General features: G+C 36.6%; 1 protein-coding gene across 1 annotated transcript in view; it reads right to left on the bottom strand.

The window, feature by feature from the left end:
* The window catches only part of CUL4B (cullin 4B), a 51,234-nt gene that overhangs the window by 24,855 nt on the left and 8,242 nt on the right, over positions 1–18,137 (bottom strand). Inside the window, exons 2-10 of the mRNA XM_007953352.1 lie at positions 17,244–17,789; positions 14,867–14,982; positions 4,835–4,938; positions 4,106–4,175; positions 3,019–3,092; positions 1,846–2,008; positions 1,615–1,704; positions 1,238–1,320; positions 372–439 (exon numbers count right to left, since the gene is read on the bottom strand). Coding sequence (XP_007951543.1) covers positions 372–439; positions 1,238–1,320; positions 1,615–1,704; positions 1,846–2,008; positions 3,019–3,092; positions 4,106–4,175; positions 4,835–4,938; positions 14,867–14,982; positions 17,244–17,789 — 1,314 coding nt within the window. The remainder of the gene's footprint in view (positions 1–371; positions 440–1,237; positions 1,321–1,614; positions 1,705–1,845; positions 2,009–3,018; positions 3,093–4,105; positions 4,176–4,834; positions 4,939–14,866; positions 14,983–17,243; positions 17,790–18,137) is intronic.

The following is an 18,137-nucleotide window of genomic DNA, read 5'->3' as shown; positions in this document are numbered from 1 at the left end:
TCATGAGACAAAGTATATGTGAACTGCTGTATGGAAAGTGAATTTGCTCTGTAAATTTTCACCCAAATCACAATAAAAAAAGAAAGGAATGCCTTTCCTTATTGTAGTCCTACATATATTCAGTCAAGAATTCCCACTCCTTTTGTTTACTAGTGTTGGTCATTTCTCTCACTTTAATTCCTATATCCTTCAGTTAATGAAACAGGCACCTTTTTGAAAATTTACTGTGAGGAATATGGAAGAATGGTACTATCTATCCTCTGAAATGCAGCCACATGCTATCAGGCTTTTAAAAGGGCAATCTTTTAACAAATTTTCTACTAGTTTACTGCTACCATTTAAAAAATGATACTTTACAAATTCCCAATTACCTTTCTGAAGAATTGCCGTTAAATGTTCACCTAGAAGTTGTTTTTCTACAGTAGCAATTAATGATTTCCTACAAGAAAAAAAAATTAGTGACATTTGACTTCCCTAGAAATTCAAAGCCTCCCCTGGGGGAAAAATCCAAACAGCTCATCTTACATTTCCCTCAATATTCCTATCCTTCGTATACATTTATTGGTGCTTAGTTACTCTATGTCTAGGAGGAGAATGAAAACACCACATACTTCCTAACTTGATTTACATCATGAAATAAATATTTCTGTTGTCTTGCTATAATTAGCTTTTGACAAGTTTTTCTGTGTTTTAGTTGGTAACATTTAGGAAAGCACCGAAACAGGTTTTCTTCTATGAATACTCACTGAATTTTAACAGGCTTTAAGATTTAAAAGATCACATAAGCCTCTAATACTGATGTTTGGTTTTATCCTACATACATACAACACAAATCAAACTGCTGATTAAATCTAATGAAATGGATAAAACATCTATTTGAAGTTTGCACTATTATGAAAATTCTCAAATCACACCTGCAAATAGTTACTAACATGTTTTGGGACCCATCAAGTGCCCTTAAGGAGTCCTGGTGGTGCAAGGGTTAAGCACTTGACTGCTAACTGAAAGGCTGGTGGTTCAAACCCACCAGCCACTCCACAGGAGAAAGATGTGGCACTCTGCTTGTGTAAAGATTTATTTACAGCCTTGGAAATCCTATAGGGCAGTTCTACTCTGGCTATAAGGTTAGTGAGAGTCAGAAATCTACTCAAAAGCAATAGCTTTGGTTTTTGTTTGGAAAGTCCCTTAAGTGATTCAACAAAGGCTAAGAGTCTTACGCTGAGCATGTAATACTTACTGAGTAGTCTGATCTAAGTATGTAATAAGTCTGTCAGCTTCTTCTTCTAGACGTTTGTTAACATGATGAAGATATTCAGGAACCTACAAAGATAGTTTTTTTATATTATTGTTTTCCTCCCCATAAATCATTCAGAAAATTTCAAGTCCAAAAGATCCTGGCAGCAGCCCTGTCAAATGTGACAGGGTTGAATCATTTGTAAAATTATAGGTAGAGTTTATGATCCAGAATGCTGGCCTTTAAGAAGAGAGAAAAGAAAGGGGCACCTAAGTGAGAGAAGAGCATTACAATGTGGGAAGATAAATGCAAAGGGAGGCTTATGTTCTATAAAGTAAGATTGTAAAAGATTGGATTAATTAATAATTATTTTTAAATACCTCTCTTTCTTGCATTAATTTTTGGCCTTCAGCTGCATAAAGCCGGTTAGTTTCTTCCAAGAATCGTTGTTCAAAAGAATCTTGATAAATCTGGAGGGGGAATAAAATAAAGGAATCTGTTTATTTAATAAATAGTTACTGAATGTCTGCTATGTGAATAGCATGATGAATGTGGTTTTTAAACATCAAACTACGGATAGCAATCAGTTCTATAGGGAGTAGTTAACTTACCTGCAAATCAGAGAGCATGCTTAACAGACTTCGGAGTAAACTTCTATCAATTGCTTCACCATTCCTTTCCCTCTCAATCAAGAGAAGAATGCCATCAATTGTCTTATTCTGGACTTTCTGATCACTAATAATATGAGCTCTAAATAACTCCAGTCCCATGTCCCTAAAAGAAAATATATATAATCTAAATTAACTGACAACAATACCACTTCTGAAGAGGCTTAACTTATTACCCCATGTTAATTAGAGTTCCACCAATTGTAGAGGGATTAAATCCACATACCATTTTTAATTGCAGTGAACATATACACACCAAAGCATTCACCAACACAACTTCCTTATTTCACACATAATTTTAAATAACATTAGATTTAAGCACACAGGAAACTCATATTGTCTTTAACAAGAACTGAAGCTAAGTTCCTGTTTTCCTTCATGACTAAATTTTGCTAGATTACGTCCTCTGTTAATTTCTTTCTTGCGCAAATCAAGACAAAATTAGCCTAAAGTTTAAACATTAAATACTCTAAGACATAAAATGGTTGTTCACTGTACTAACTGAAGGCTTGATTGATTACTTATCAATTGGCTTTAGTATTAAAAAATCAGTGACTTCTCTGATAATTAATGTAGGTAGCTTGATAGGGAGATGGTGGGGGCAATTATACCATTTTTACTTATATTTATATGTGAACTTTTCCATAATAATGTTAGGAGAAAATGAGTGAACATTTGATGACCAGTAGCTAAAAAATTCACATGTATAAATATTCCAGAGTAAACTTTTTAATTCCTTAGTTAATAATTTTCTTCAGAAATTAGTAAATGCTGACTGCTAACCAGAAGGCTGGCGGTTCAAACCCATCAGCCACTCCTCGGAAGGAAGGTTGGGCAATCCTACTTCCGTAGTGATACTGCCTCGGAAACCCAAGGAGGGGTCGCTATGAGTCGGGGCCGACTCGACGGCAAATAACAACAACAACAGCTGTTTTCAATTATTAACATAAGCAAAACATAATTAAGAAGGTAAAATTGCTACCAAAAAGTCTAGAAGCCAAATGTGTATTTTCAGGGTAATAGATACAGTATTGCTTGCTCTCTGCCATTAGAACAATTAAGATTTGGCTATGATTTATAACAAATCTTTGCATAATTTTTCTCTGGCATCCTTACCAAATGGAGGGCAGCATGGAATTCTGAAGAACGTAAGTTCTATCCAGGAACAAAAAAATGCTCCTGATCATAATCTGCCAATGGGGGGGGGAGGGGGAAAAAAGAAGAAATCAAACAAAGTTATATTTTGTAAAGGCTAAATTATTTGCTCTTGATAAATAACAATGTTGAAGAGTTCATTTGTATATATTTCAGACTATGGTCAAAGAGCTTAGCTGCTAACTGAAAGGTTGGCAGTTCCAACCCAATAGCTGCTCCACTAGAGAAAGATGTGGCAGTCTGCTTCTGTAAAGATTTATAGCCTTGGAAACACTATCAGGCAGTTCTACTCTGTCTTATACAGTCACTATGAGTCAGAACCAACTCAATGGCAATGGGTTTGTTTTTTTTTCACAGGTAATAGGATCAAACATGCTGATTAACATATCTACCTGAGACTATTGGCCATACCACTTTTTTTCCTTCTCTTTTTTTTCCTGTTCATTCCATTTTCATTAAACTATTCTATTGTCTCAATACTTGCTGTGGTTTCTAGAAAAAAGATACTTAAAATGGTCCTATGACTTTGCTACTTCAAAAGTAAGTGAAAATAAGAATAGGGAATCAAGAAAACACTCAAGTAATGCTTCCTCACCAACCGTATTAGGGGGTGAAAGCTGCCTTAAATTGTACATGTGGGGTTTTTTTGGGGGGGGCTAGATTTCAAGATTTTATTCTACAGAACACAAGGTATAAACTAACACCAGACTAGGAAGAATAGAAATGTCTGTGATTTGAATAGGCTAAAATATAAGAAAATGAGGCACCTTCAAAAGTAATGAAATAGTAGAAAATGTTATTTTTTTAAGGAGATAAATACTTTTTTGACAAAATAAAAATGATCCTAAAGTGCAAGTCATTCTGAAATGCTTGTTTATCTTTAACCTGACATTTTCAAATACAAAACTCAACCAAAGTTTCCAATTCACAAGACCAGGTAGAGAGGCAGTCCTCCTACTGGAAAGCTTTTATCACTCATATTCCTGAATTGGAAGAAATATTTTTTACTACAATATTTAGTTGAACTGTAATATTTTTTCTAGCTTACCATTTGTCTGCAATGATTTTGCCAGCATTTATCAATCTTCTTTAGAAAAAGAACACTATCCAATGAATCCGTGAGATACATGTTAAGGATATTTAAAAGAAAAGTGTTGAATACCAAGTAATATCTGCAATGTAAGAACACATTCACCCTGAATGTGGTATACGTTACTGCTGTTAACTGCTGTTGAGTTGGCCCCCAACTCATGGTGACTGACCCCCATACACAACAGAATGAAACACCGCTGGGTCCTGTACCATCCTCATGATCAGCTGTAGATCAGGCTTTTATGGTCCACAGGGTTTTCATTGGCTAATAAAACCGAGTAGCACTTACTTAGAGAACAAAATGCTATTTTTTTAAAGCCATAAAAAAATTACAGTCTCACTAAAAAACACTTCTAAACAAAGCTTAAACATAACAGGCCATCATGTTTCCAGTTAAATCATGTTTCCATGATTTCCATTAAAAGATTATTTTTCCTGAAAAGGAAAATCTGTTAAGCAAAAAAGGTATAAAGCAAGACGTACACACATCTTATTACACGAATACCTCATGTAGATTTAGACCCTAATTAAAACTAAAAAGCCAAAATCAGTTTCTTCTTTCTCCAGAGACAAAACAGAACAAAAGTACAAATCTACAAAACATATGCATGCCACTCAAGCTGGGTTTAGTAGTGAGGGATGGGGGCAGAGGAGAACACAAGATTTTTTGCTTTTAAAAGGATATTCTCTAAACTGATGAATCTGTGCTTTGATGTGCTCTTCACAAATCTGTCTCAGCTGTTTGTACAAGTTCGCAGAAATCTTGTAAGAACAGAGATTTTCCACAGCCTGCAAGATTAAACACATACCCTCTTAAAGAAAGAATGAGGAGGAAAAATTATTTCTCAATTATTTGTATCGAACTGTTTCGATATTTCTACCATGTTAGCTTATTAAAAGGAGTTATTTATCCGTTTAAGACAGAAGATACAATAACAAAATATGTCAATGTGGGTGAACTTTTCCATAGCCAATGGACTGTATCAAAAAAGAACAAGTTAATATATTTATCATGGCTGTGCAGGTTAAGGATGGAAGGAATCATGACAAGTTCTCTCCCACAAAGGCATCAAATTTATAGCAACTACTACATATAAGAGCTGTTTTATTCTCTAAAATATTAATCATTTTTTATGAGAACTCCCTTTTGAGTTTGAAAAATAATTTTACCAACAGTTTATTTATTAGATGGGTCAAGTGGTTCTACTACAATTGAACTAAAATTTATTTACACTTTCTTGGGTTTTCCTGTACAGAACAAAGCATAAAAATTGCTAGCAGTATTATAATGATATAATTAAATACCAAGGAATTTTCTCCAGTATTTCACTTTAAGAATATTTAATTATAGAGGTTTAAAACGTTGCGCAACTCAGTAAACATTAATTATAAAAGAAATTATTACATTTTTACTTCAAATAGAGTTTTAGATTCAGTTCCCCAAAGGACAAGCTTCAGATTTCACTAAGTTTCTTGTCATGTGTATAAAAAGACTTTTGAATTTAAAACAGGCATGGTACAACTCTTTGGATGAACTCTGACAGAATGTGTAATTCCAACTAGTAAGAACTTAACACCAGGATTCCTTTCTCACCACAACAGAAGGAAAAAATTCTATTAAAACTGACTCTAAGGGGGTATCCAAGTTCTGTTGGTTGGAGTGGAATTTTATAAATATGCAGAGGTGACCACAGCCTGACAATGTCACAGGAGGTGACACTAAAATGACCCCAAGGGCCTTAGCAAGGCAGTGGCATCACTAGGGTTGGTGTCACCCAGTGTGGTAAGTCATCACCACACCCTGCATCATAACCCTCCAGTCAGGCTACAGTCAGGCAGACAGTGGCACCCACCACTAGGTGGAGAGGAGGGTCTCTGCCTTGGCCAGTGAGAGAGGGGAGGAGGAGAAGTGTGTGACACCATGAGTCAATACACTGGGTGACACCAACCCTAGTGATACCACTGTAAATATGTAGTTGGAAGTCACTTCCCCAATATCCAGGTCCAATAAGTAAATTAGCAAATGAAAAGACAAAAGTTATACAAAAAGCTTATGCCATCAGAGGGAAGTCATCACACCTCACCAGGAAATAGCAGGCTGATATGACTCGACAGCTATGGCTGAGTCACTGCTGGCCACGTTCCACTTGATCTTTGGGTTAGACCACAAATGCCTAACGATGTACTTATGCTTATTTCATGTGCCTCTTTGTTCACAAGGGACCTCTATAAACTGCCCTCTCCCCCGTTTAGCATTCCCTTCAATGTATCTGTTTCTTTTGAGTGCATCTCATTTTCTTAGCAATTCTTATTTCCCTACTTATATTCTGCCTTACAACTTAGTGCTTACTTCGTTTCTCCATGTTTCCCACTTCCAATACTTCTCTAAGTTCAACTTTTCCCATTTCCGTCTGCTGTGCTCTTTTCTCCCATGAAGTAGTTTTCAAATCATTTACCTTCTCACACAAGATACTACATTCTCTTACTACTCAGCTCAAGATCCACTTCTTCCAATAAGCTTTCCTTAATCGCCTCAGCTACCAGTGACTCACAAGGCATGCTCACTGATCATACCACACTGGCTTGTCACTGAGTCTACATTCCTTTTCTTTTGATGTACATACCTTGTCTCCCCGATTCTCCTAAATAACAGAGAGATTATGTATCTATATGTTTCTTGATACTTTTTGGGCTTTGAAGGAGGTAAATACATTAAGTATTCAAAAAATGAATTTATCTACATGCCAGCTACAACAGGGGCAATGTGTCCTACACATAATGGTCTAATGTGAAAACTGACCAGGAAACATAGTTACAATGCAGTGTGCTAGATGCTATTATGGGGGTAAGCCTATCCTGCTAAGGGAACATACAGATAAAGGCCCTAACCCAGCCTTTAGGGAAGGGCAAGGCAGGAAAGGTTTCCTGGGCAGACGTAAAGATCCAGAGGGAAATGGACAAAAGGGCTGGTGCAAATCATGAGAAATACAGAATTAAGCTACACACAGCCTCACCTGTGAGTAGCTGGCGAGTGGTTTAAGATGTCAGAGGCAAGAAGGCAGGAGCATCTAAAGTGAGTTTTGAAGGTCAAGGTGAAGAGCACACTCTGCTTCTCTAATTTAGCTTTGACTCCTTTATAACATATAGACCAGGATCTAATAGTTTCCCTTCCTCAACAACTTTTCATTAAGTTCTTCATGTACTGTTATAGAGAAATCCCATAAAAAGTATAAACAATACAAGGGAGAAAAGAATGTGGTGCATGGCATAGTATCATTTATGCAAAAAAGGGAGAGAATTAATAAATATACACACTGTTGCTACTGCATACATACATAATCTCTGGAAAAACACCCAATAAACTAATAGCATTGTCAAAAGGAAACTAGCTGCAGGGTTGGAAGCCAAGGTGGGAGTGAGCCTTTTTAGTTTCCACTACATGTTCTTTAATGCTTTTTGAGCCTTGAATTTAAAAAAAAAAAAAAAAAGAAAAAAAAAAAGAAACCAAATGCCTACCCCCCTCCCAAAAAAAGCCTTTCTATCGTCCTATCACCACACTTGTAGCATGGCATTCAAGGCATTATCTTACCATTTTATCCTCATTTCCGACATACCTGGTGACCTAAGAACTTCACTCACTTCTAAGCAGTGTTTGTCTGGAACAATCAAGTGTGCCTAAAACAGGGACTTTCAAAATGTTTTGACCACAAGCCACAGTAAGAAATACATCTTACATCGTTAGTCATTGTATATAAAATAAATTTGTATAATTAAAACAAAATCTTCATGAAACTACACCCATGATTACTATGTATGACGTACTTTGATATTTTCTACTTTATTTCTTTAAAATACATGCTGGTCACAAACTACTGAATTAATTTTATGACCCACTGAAAGGAACTACCTAGAGCACAGGCACTTAGGGGCAAGGGCCGAGTGATCTCTCTACCCTCATTGAGTCTGCCCAGCTTTGCAGACTGCAAGTAGTCATGACTAAACAAGGACTGAATGCTTACAAAGTACTCTGCATCCTCTTAAGTGGTAGTATAGAAACATGAGTATTAGTATATACACGTTAGTATGTTGTTGTTATGTGCCATCAAGTCGGCCCTGACTCATAGCGACCCCTCCTTGGGTTTCTGAGGCAGTTATCACTACTGAAGTAGACTGCCCAATCTTCCTTCCGAGGAGTGGCTGGTAGGTTTGAACCACCAGCCTTCTGGTTAGTAGTCAAGTGCCTTAGGCACTATGCTACCAGAGCTCCTACATGTTAGTAAATCACTACACTTAGGTGTTTGGGATCAGCTCTATTTTATTCTAGGTCTTGTATCTTTGAAATGCACCTGTACAAATGTATTAATTATTTTACATTTGATAAATAAAACACTTTGAATAGTCTTGGAAGTTTGATCTAGTATAATTATTACTAAAATAACCTCTAGTCTCATAAGCAACCATTTCTATTAAGCATATTCTAGATAGTTGTAAAGGTCTTTAAATAAAACTTTTTTTTTAAACTTAAGCTCTTAATCATTACTGGTAAATTTGCTGCCTTAAATCCTTTTTGAAGGTTGTTGTGTGCCGTCGAGTCAAATCCGACTCATAGCGACCCCTCCTTGGGTTTCCGAGGCAGTATCACTATGGAAGTAGATTCCCCAACCTTCCTTCCGAGGAGTGGCTGGTGGGTTTGAACCGCTAACCTTCTGATTAGCAGTCAAGTGCCTTAGGCACTATGCCAACAGAAGGTAGTTGGATATAAAACAAAACATTCTATAAAGTTTTTACCTTTATTTCTTCAAATCCCAGTCCCTCCCCTCTAAAATCCATGTCACACCAAAAACATATTTCTCTGGAGAAAAAAAAACTCTGAAAAAAATATAAATGTGTAAGCAATGAAATGCAAAACTGTAGTTCATGAAGTTTGATGCTTTGGGAAATGCAGGAGTCAAGAAACAGCAAAAGGAACACAATATTGTATTCTGAGCAAGGGATGGAGTGGGAATGGGGTTGGGAACTAAGACTAGAAGACAAAATTGTGAGGACAAAAAATGTAAAAAGTGCAAAGATAGAGAATTAAACACAGTGAAAAGGAATCTAGAAATTTTTCTGATTTAGCAATCATAGTAAGAAATCTAATGAATTACTATCAGCATGGTGCTGAACTCTGCTCATCAGCCTAATGGGTTGGGTTTTATTTTTCAAACTATGTTTAAAGAAAGGAAAGTACACTATATAACTTTTTAATAACTGATACAGCAATAAAGTCTAAATTATCTCTTTTTACAGCTATTAAAAATATCTAAACTAAGATACCAAAAATATATAAAAAACTATGGTTCTGTAGAAGAAAGGAAACCAAACAATGAAATCAAAATCACTTTTCTTTCTTACATTCAGTAAAAATGGCTTAAATAAGACACTGAAACTTATCAAGGACTAAGAATTTGTAGTTAGACAATTTTAAAAAAAGCAACAGTGGGCAGTATAAACAATTTAGTAAAAGAACTATCATGGATTAAACTGTCTACCCCAAAAATGTGTCAACCTGGCTGAGCCATGCTTCTCAGTGGTTTGGCAGTTATGTAATGATGTAATCTTCCCCTATGATGTGATCTGATGTTACCAGCCAATCCGTTTGTAAGGGGATAAGGGTGGGATGCAATACCCTTACTTAGGCCACAGCCTTAATGTGATGTAAGGGGAGTTTCCCTGGGGTGTGGCCTATATTACTTTTTATCTTAAAAGAGAGAGAAGCAAGAAGAGAAGAGTGACCTCAGTACCACCAAGAAAGAAGAGCAGAACGTGTCCTTTGGACCTGGGGTCCCTGCACAGAGAATCTGTCTCCTAGACCCAGGAGAAGATCGATGCCAAGACACTGGCGACCTCCAAGGAATGCCAGGCCTACAGATGTAGGACAAGATGAGGACCTTCCCCTAGAGCCAACAGAGAAAGAAAGCTTTCCCCTAGAGTTGGCACCCTGAATTTGGACTTCGAACCTCCTAAATGATGAGATAATATATTTTTGTTTGTTCAAGCCATCAACTTGTGATATTTCTGCTATAGCAGCACTAGATAACTAAGATAGGAGCCATGTAAAACACGTAACAGACTAAGCTTAAATATATCAACAGAGCAACAGCATCTAAGCAAATTTAGAGAGAATCAAATATCCAGTCATCAACGCTAAGAATCACATTACTAGTCTTCAACCACTGACTACTTAATAAACCGGATTTTACAATGGATTAATAACCTAATACTAAAGTGGATGGGAGCTCTGGTAGTGTAGTGCCTAATACACTTGACTGCTAACCAGAAGGCTGGTGGTTCCTCAGAAGGAAGAGGGGGCAATTTACTTCCATAATGATACTGCCTTGGAAACCCAAGGAGGGGTCGCTATGAGTCGGTCCGACTCGACGGCCCATAACAGCAACAACAACAAAGTGGATACACTATTTTCTTCCAGTCACTAATAGAAAGATTCATTTCTTCAGATTTATTTCATAACAGAAACGATCAAACAAGAGTTGTAATTTTTAGTGAAGATAAAATTATTTTCATCAGAACTGACGATCTAAGGAAGAACAAAAGGAAGAGGTGGACGTAAGGAGGAAGTGGGAAAAATGCTGTTATAGCAGGAGGATTGCAGTAAATGTCTCAAAACAGATTGTGTATGGATTATTGAATGGAAAAACAATTTGCTCTGTAAACGTTCACCGAAATCACAATTAAAAAAAAAAAAATCCATAGCTTCACCCCTCTCCAAAAGAACTGACAGACTAGGCTTGCTTTTAAAGATAATACCTAGATATTTATGAACACTATACTCTCCTACATATATTCTCATATATATATACTATAGCCAGCTCAAAAAAAAGGTAGCTCATTTTTAAAAACACTGATACAAAGGCTTAGAAGATGAGGAAAGTAATTCCATGATTTAAAAGATAAGTTAGACAAAAACTCTTACACCAAAACCAAAATTTCACATGTATTAAGATATCACATGTGAAAAGTAGACCTATTCTTGAAAAGTGTGGAGGGACACTGTTCCTGGAGAGTTCCTCTCTTTTTCTTTTATTTTATTTTCAATTTGGTTAATGGATTCTACTGAAGGATATTTGGAATGTAATCTGTTTATCAGCCAGCTGTTCTGGCCTAGTGTACATTTAGAATTTAAAAACGTATGTGGCTCTAGAGCTATATAATAAAATGTAATTTAAAAATGAAAACATTATTTTTTAAAGACTCAAAGATTTATTAACATTCATGACATCAATACATAGCAGGCACTCTACTAAACACTTTTTTGCAGTATTTCATTTACAACTCAACACCCCTGCAGTAGAGGTAGGGGTAATCTCACCATTTTGCAAAGGAGGAAACCAGGTCTTAGAGAAATCACCCATCCAAAATTATCTGATAAATGAGTGGAAGAACTCTAATCTAAGCAGGGCTTGGAACTGGTTATTTCGGTTTGAACCCCTTCTAAGAATTTGCCTTTCCACCTCAGATATACTGAATCAGAATCATCAGAATCATGGTTAAAATGCAGATTCAGCTTCAGTGGTATATCTGCGGTGGAAATGAAAATTCCTAGCAGGGTGTCAACCAGAATGAACCAGTTTGAAGCCCTGAATCTAAGGCTCATTGATAAACTCAAAAGTCAGTGCATTTAATCCATCAAAAATAAACAAACGAAAAACAAAACAACATTAGCTATTGCCTTACACTCAGGATTTTAGGTTACAGAGGCAAGGTAATTTTTAAACTCTAGTACAATTCTAATATAATACTACTTGAAAAAGACAATTAAAAAAAAGACAATTTCTGCTATTACAAATGCACTCAGAACAGCATGTTCTTTCCTAGAAATTAAAAACTTAGTAGGCAGTACATGCAACCCACACTAGGGACTTCCGCGCTTAAGCTTTAACGTAAAATGGTTTTTCGTGCAGAGAAAAAGTCTAGACAGACATGCTAAATAAATGTTAACTTTAGGATGGGGGGTTGAGGAGTTTGAAGAACTTCTGTTTTGTCTTCTATCTATGTGTTTCTGTATTTTTCAATTTCAGGAGAATATATTTTAAACACATTTCAATGAGTCAAAATCAAACACACACCTGAACTCCAGATGGTATGAAATCACTTTACCCCCTTTATCCTCTTTTTTTTTGAACTTGAACATCTCAAAAATAATCTTGCTGTGAACAATTCAAGGGAGCATTTAATTATGGTCAAAAACAATGAAAGTGCTAAGAACAAATGCTTTCAAATTTATTCTAACAGAAGTAGTATGGTACCATGAAAAATACACACTGAAAAAATATTAATACTAGATTTCAGGCTAAAGCATGTAAATGAACAAACAGTGGGTGATACTTCTGAAGTACAAGAAAGGAAAACACAAAAATATAAGCTATGAGCTGCTCAAATGCAACCACTATCCCAGGGAAAACATGTTCAAATCAAATATCTGGGGAAAAAAAATTCAAGGTAAAGTAAATAGGGCTCATTAACAATTACAATTAACATGTTATAAACACAAAATATTTAATGTCACACATTGAATTAAATATCATATACAACAGCATATCCAAATAAATACCATATAAACGCACAAATGAAAAAGTACCTGCTATGAGGATAAAAATTTGTTTTTCCTAAAGTAAAACTATTTATTTGCTTCAAACACTGAATTACAGCGAGAGTAAAAGTACTGAGTACTGTGGCATATTAGTAGTGAGGCCACGTGACAGTGGAAAGTATATTAGACTAGGAATTAGAACATCTCAGGTTGAGTCCCTCTGCTCTGACAACATAGGACCTGGGCAGGTTATTTAACTTCTCTGAGACTCAGTTTCCTCATCAATAAAATGGGGATACTAAAACATGCCCTATTGACTTCACTCCTCGGAAGGAAGGTTGGGCAATCCTACTTCCGTAGTGATAACTGCCTCGGAAACCCAAGGAGGGGTCGCTAGGAATCGGGGCCGACTGGATGGCAAATAACAACAACAACATTGACTTCACTTAGGATTTCTGTAATGCTTAAACGAGATAATGTAAGAGCAACTTGATTTGAAGGCTGTCACACACACTATACAAAGGAAGATGTTTAACACACATGATCTCTTAGGGCCTTTCCAACTATAATTATGTAATTCTACTTTTGTTGTTGTGCAACTCAGGAACAACATATGTAATCAATCAAGAGCCCAATGAGGTGGGCATATGTATAAATAATAGCACAGCACTACTCCTACTAACACTACCTTAAGTGTTACAGTACTACCTGAAGTATTATTACTAACATGACATGGCACCATTACTATATGTTGGGTATTGTTCTGAGTGTTTTTCATTTAATTCTCACAGCAACAGAAATTGGTGCTCTCAACTGACATGTACTAGTGAAAAGGCCATACTGTCGCTCATGAAAAAGTATGACTAGTGATAGCATAGCTATATATAATAGGATACTTCAAAGCTATTTTTACAAAGACTTTATTTGATTCTTATAAGCAACTCTATGAGGTAGATAGGGCAGTATTCTTTCCCTATTTTACAGGAGAAACTTAAAGCTCAGGAAGGTTTAGTACCTTGCTCAGGATCACAAGCATAGTAACAGGGCCAAACTAGATACAAAACTCTGTCTTCTAATCTTAATCCAGGATTCGTCTAGCACCATACTTACTTGGTTTCGGTAGTTGTCGTTCAGTCAATTCCGACTCATAGGAACCCCATGTATGGAGAACAGAACTACTCCATAACTTTTTAAGGTTTGACCTTTTGGAGGCACATTGTGGCCTGCCTGCAGAGACACCTCTGGGTGGGTTCCAATTGCCAACTTGCAGCTAGTAGTTGGGTGATTAGGCATTTGTGCCACCCAGGGACTCCGAGGCAAAAACTATAAATACTGATAAAATGGAACCAACATATTTTCTTACAAAGCATTCAACAATATGAAAACTCAGGCCATTGTGCACCCTGAAGTTTTATTTTATTTTATTTTTTTTTAACAGAAACTGCTGATGCTATAACGGAAAGTAACATGGGCTCTGCCAAATATACAGAAAGGGCAAAATATCTTGGTAGCAAGAAATACAATTCAGTAATTGCCTTTGATATTTTATATTTAAACACTACACGTAAAGATTCATTCATTAAGCTAAAACACAATTCTGAGCTTCAGACCAGGTTGCTGGGCCAAAATCTACTGTTTATTTCTGAAGTAAGGTGTTAAGAAAAACATAAAGCATAAGAAAAGAAATGTCAAAAGACTACTAGTAAGGAGGAGGTTGAAGGAAGGATATGGAGACTATCTGCATTTCCCACACATAAGTAATACCACTAAGCAAGAATTGTCACAATACAATGACATGTCACCAGAAATCATCTTTGGGAGCCATACTATATAGGATTCCATTATAGATTTAAAAAAAAAACTATTATATCAAAGTACTCCTAATTATAAACCCTAATAAGAAGAGTCCAAGATAAGCCCAACTTATACCAATATAACTGCCTTTATAGTTTACATAAGGGTGCAGGGTGCTTGGTCTGATTATACATCAGAGTGTATAAATGAATTGAGAAATTATAGATTAGAAGGGAACCAAGTCTACTTACAGGTCTGTTTCAGAAAGTAAAATCCATCTACACCCCACCTCAAGTTGTACCAATTCAATCTGGTTATCACATTAACACATACCTGGTAGAGTTCTTCTAAATTGTACTTGATTGAAGTACTATTCTGGATAGCTTCCACCGCTTCTTTCAGTTTCTGCCATGTTTCATCCGTGTAGTTTTCTGGTAATTTAGGCTTATCTAGGTAATATGTAAAAGGTTGTTATCAGAATAATATATAGGATATATCAATTGAAGGATCCACAAAATACAATAGCACTACTTTTTTCCCCCCAAGGAAAATTGTGATCTTTATAACTTTATTACATCTAAATACTAAACTAACTGCTGGATATAAACTTTATATAAAAAATAAAGATTGAAATTTCTAGAATACTGCTCAAGTCATTTTGACTCACTATTAAAAATCAAAGGTGAGTTTTTTCTTATTGTATTGTTTCAAAACGTAAAACTTAAAGACACAAGGAAAAGGCAACCACAGGGAAGGAGTGGGAAGAGAGCTGTTACACTGTGGGGATTTCAATTACTGTCGTGAAGCAAAATGTGTATGAACTATTGAATGGAACATGAATTTGCGCTGTAAACTTTCACCGAAATCACAGTAAATTTTTTTTAAATAAAATAAAAATTCAAGAATGACACATAAAATCCTGATCTTATTCCATCATGTATGAAATCTAAGTCGATATGAATATTGTACTTGAGATTTAAAATGCTGAGTGCCTATTACTGAAAGGTACTTTATAAAAATCTTAATCTTCCCAATAATACCCTGAAGGAGGTATTATTATCCCTACTTTACAATTGAAGAAACTGAGGCTCACTGTTCTCATTCATTAAGGCTTGCCCAAGGTCACACACCTAATCACTGGCAAAACTGGGATTCTAATCTAGGTCTGATGACCCCCAAATCTATACAGCATCCACAAAATGGAAAGAAACATCTTAACTGAGGTTTTAATTTAAGCTACTTTAACTAGCAGAGTGAAATGTTAAAAAACTAAAACATCCAAGTGACTCCAAAACCTATGTTCCATTTTCAGAAATGGAAAAGAACACCTTAATCAGGCTTTAATTTAAATTTCATTGATAAGCAATGAGTGATTAAAAAATAATCAAAACATCCAAAACCTTAATAACGTAATTTTACTTTAGAGGGGAGGGCAAGAAGCAGCAAAATCTCTGAAACCAGTTAGCAAATGCAATTAGGATCACAGCTCATTTCTTTAAGAAACACTTGGCTATCAAATCGATATATTTTTAAGTGAAATAATGAACACATTAGCCAATTACAATCCATATTCACTCCAGAAAGCTCAAGTATTAAATAAATCAGGAAGATTATAACACTCTGAGAACCCAGAATGGGAGTGAAGAGATATAAAAAAGAAAAGGTTAAAAAGAGACAACACTATAACCCCTTGCTTGAGATGAAATAAAGCAGAATTCAAATTTCTACATTAATTTTGAAAACACAAACAAGAATCTAATTTTCTCAGCACTAATATTTAGTCAGAGGCACTTATCTGGTAAGTACTACTTAAGTTCATTCATTTAACTCTTCCATTCAGTAGACATTTTTGCATGTCTTACCCTCAAGTTAAGAGTGTTGAAAAGTCAGTCAGAAAAACAGAAAAACATTCAACAAATAAAAATTACTTCAGTTCAGTTACATTTTAAAAACTGCAATCTTATCATTAGCATCAATGCATTCATAGTACTCTCAATCACCTACCTCAAACACAGTACGAACACATTTTCCTAAAAGCTGCAGGTCAGTACTTTCTCATTTTAGTAATGAAAAAAAAAAAAAGTAGTAATTGTTCCTATCTTTAGGCTAGTGGTACACAGTTACTACCTCTGTGTATACACAGTGTTTTCCCCTTCCAAATCCTATCTTTCGAAAGAAATAGAGATCATAGTGTTTTTCTCCAAATATTGCTTCCACAATAAATTTCAAGAACAGAGCATTCAACATTATAAATCTAATTACAGATCTTATTTGAGCATGAACAGATCACTACTGCTACCTGCATTTCTAGAGACTGAAGAATGTGGCCTGATAAAAAATAAAAATCTCAGCAGTGGCAAGGCTCACTGTACACCTGAAATAAATAAGCCTCTTTAGAGTACAAGTTTCTCACCTGTAAAATCCAGATCACTCATATCGACTGCTAATGTTATAAGAAACAGCAGATTAAATACAATGGGTTGGAAAAGACCTCAAAAGACTGCACAGAAACAGGCACTGTATGCTTCTGCACAAGGATACTAACCATCCCCGGAAAATAAACCCTCCACCAAAAAAAAAGGACCTCCTCCACCTCATTGATTATGCATAAAACATTAGGCCACCTCTATACTGTTTATTAACATAAATAGAGCACGTGACTGCTCAAGTGTCAAATCCTTAGGAGATTACGGATTTTGGCCTTGGTTACCTTTAAAGTTCTTGATCACTAACTTCTTAGCAGAGCCCGGCTTGCTGTTAGCAAAGCTAGAGACGGTGGTAGAAGATTTGGCTAGGCCGTTTGCATGATGCACCGAAGCCACGGAAGAGATTAATAGACTCTTATGTTTAAGTTGTTGCTGCTGAGATGTTGCAGCAGTTGGTGAAGATGAAGAGGAGGAGGAGGAGGATTCCTCAGCCATCTTCGCATCAAACCCTACAAACTCCAGGGTTTCTTCAAAACGCAGCTTCTTCTGTATCGGTACGTGGCTGGAAGCAGCCACTGACCCCCCCAGGCAGGAGAAGGACGAGGTTGAAGGGGATGCCGAATCCCTAGGTTGTAAAGGAGGAGTGGAAGAGGAAGAAGAGGTGGAATCAAAGTCTTCTCTCTCGTTACTACTATTACTGCCGCTGCTGCTGCTACTGTTTAACTTTCTCTTCTTGGCAGAAGTGGGTGGAGTGGTGCTGGTATTACCATCAGTGGCAGATCTGATCTCCTGAGCAGCAGCAGCAGCTGAGGGATTGGGGGAAGAAAAACCTGTTGGAAACATGAAAATAGCGGGGTCAACAGGCAGAGGAGCATCAAAAACCTACGTTTATATGCCTGCGTGCGTGTAGGGGAGAAGGTGGCAATGCTAGAGGGGGAAGGGAAGAAAGAAGAGAGGAGAAACACAGAGGACGAGAAGGAAAGTGAAAGGGGGAGCTACACCGGGGGAATGGGAGGGTTTGGGAAGGCGGATAGGCTGACACCGGGAGTGAGCAGAACGAGGGGGAACAGCGAATGAGGAGGGAGACAGGTAAACGGCTCTGCCGTCCCCCTCCCCGGCTTTTCGATCTCTCTCCCCCCGCTTTCTGCAGGAGCGACTCAGAGAGTCTCTCAGGCTTC

Source organism: Orycteropus afer, unplaced genomic scaffold (assembly GCF_000298275.1).
Source record: "Orycteropus afer afer isolate SDZICR_OR568_19922 unplaced genomic scaffold, OryAfe1.0 scaffold00387, whole genome shotgun sequence".
NCBI lineage: Eukaryota > Metazoa > Chordata > Mammalia > Tubulidentata > Orycteropodidae > Orycteropus > Orycteropus afer.
Note: the sequence above shows the minus strand (reverse complement) of the source record. Positions and strands in the feature narration are given on the sequence as shown.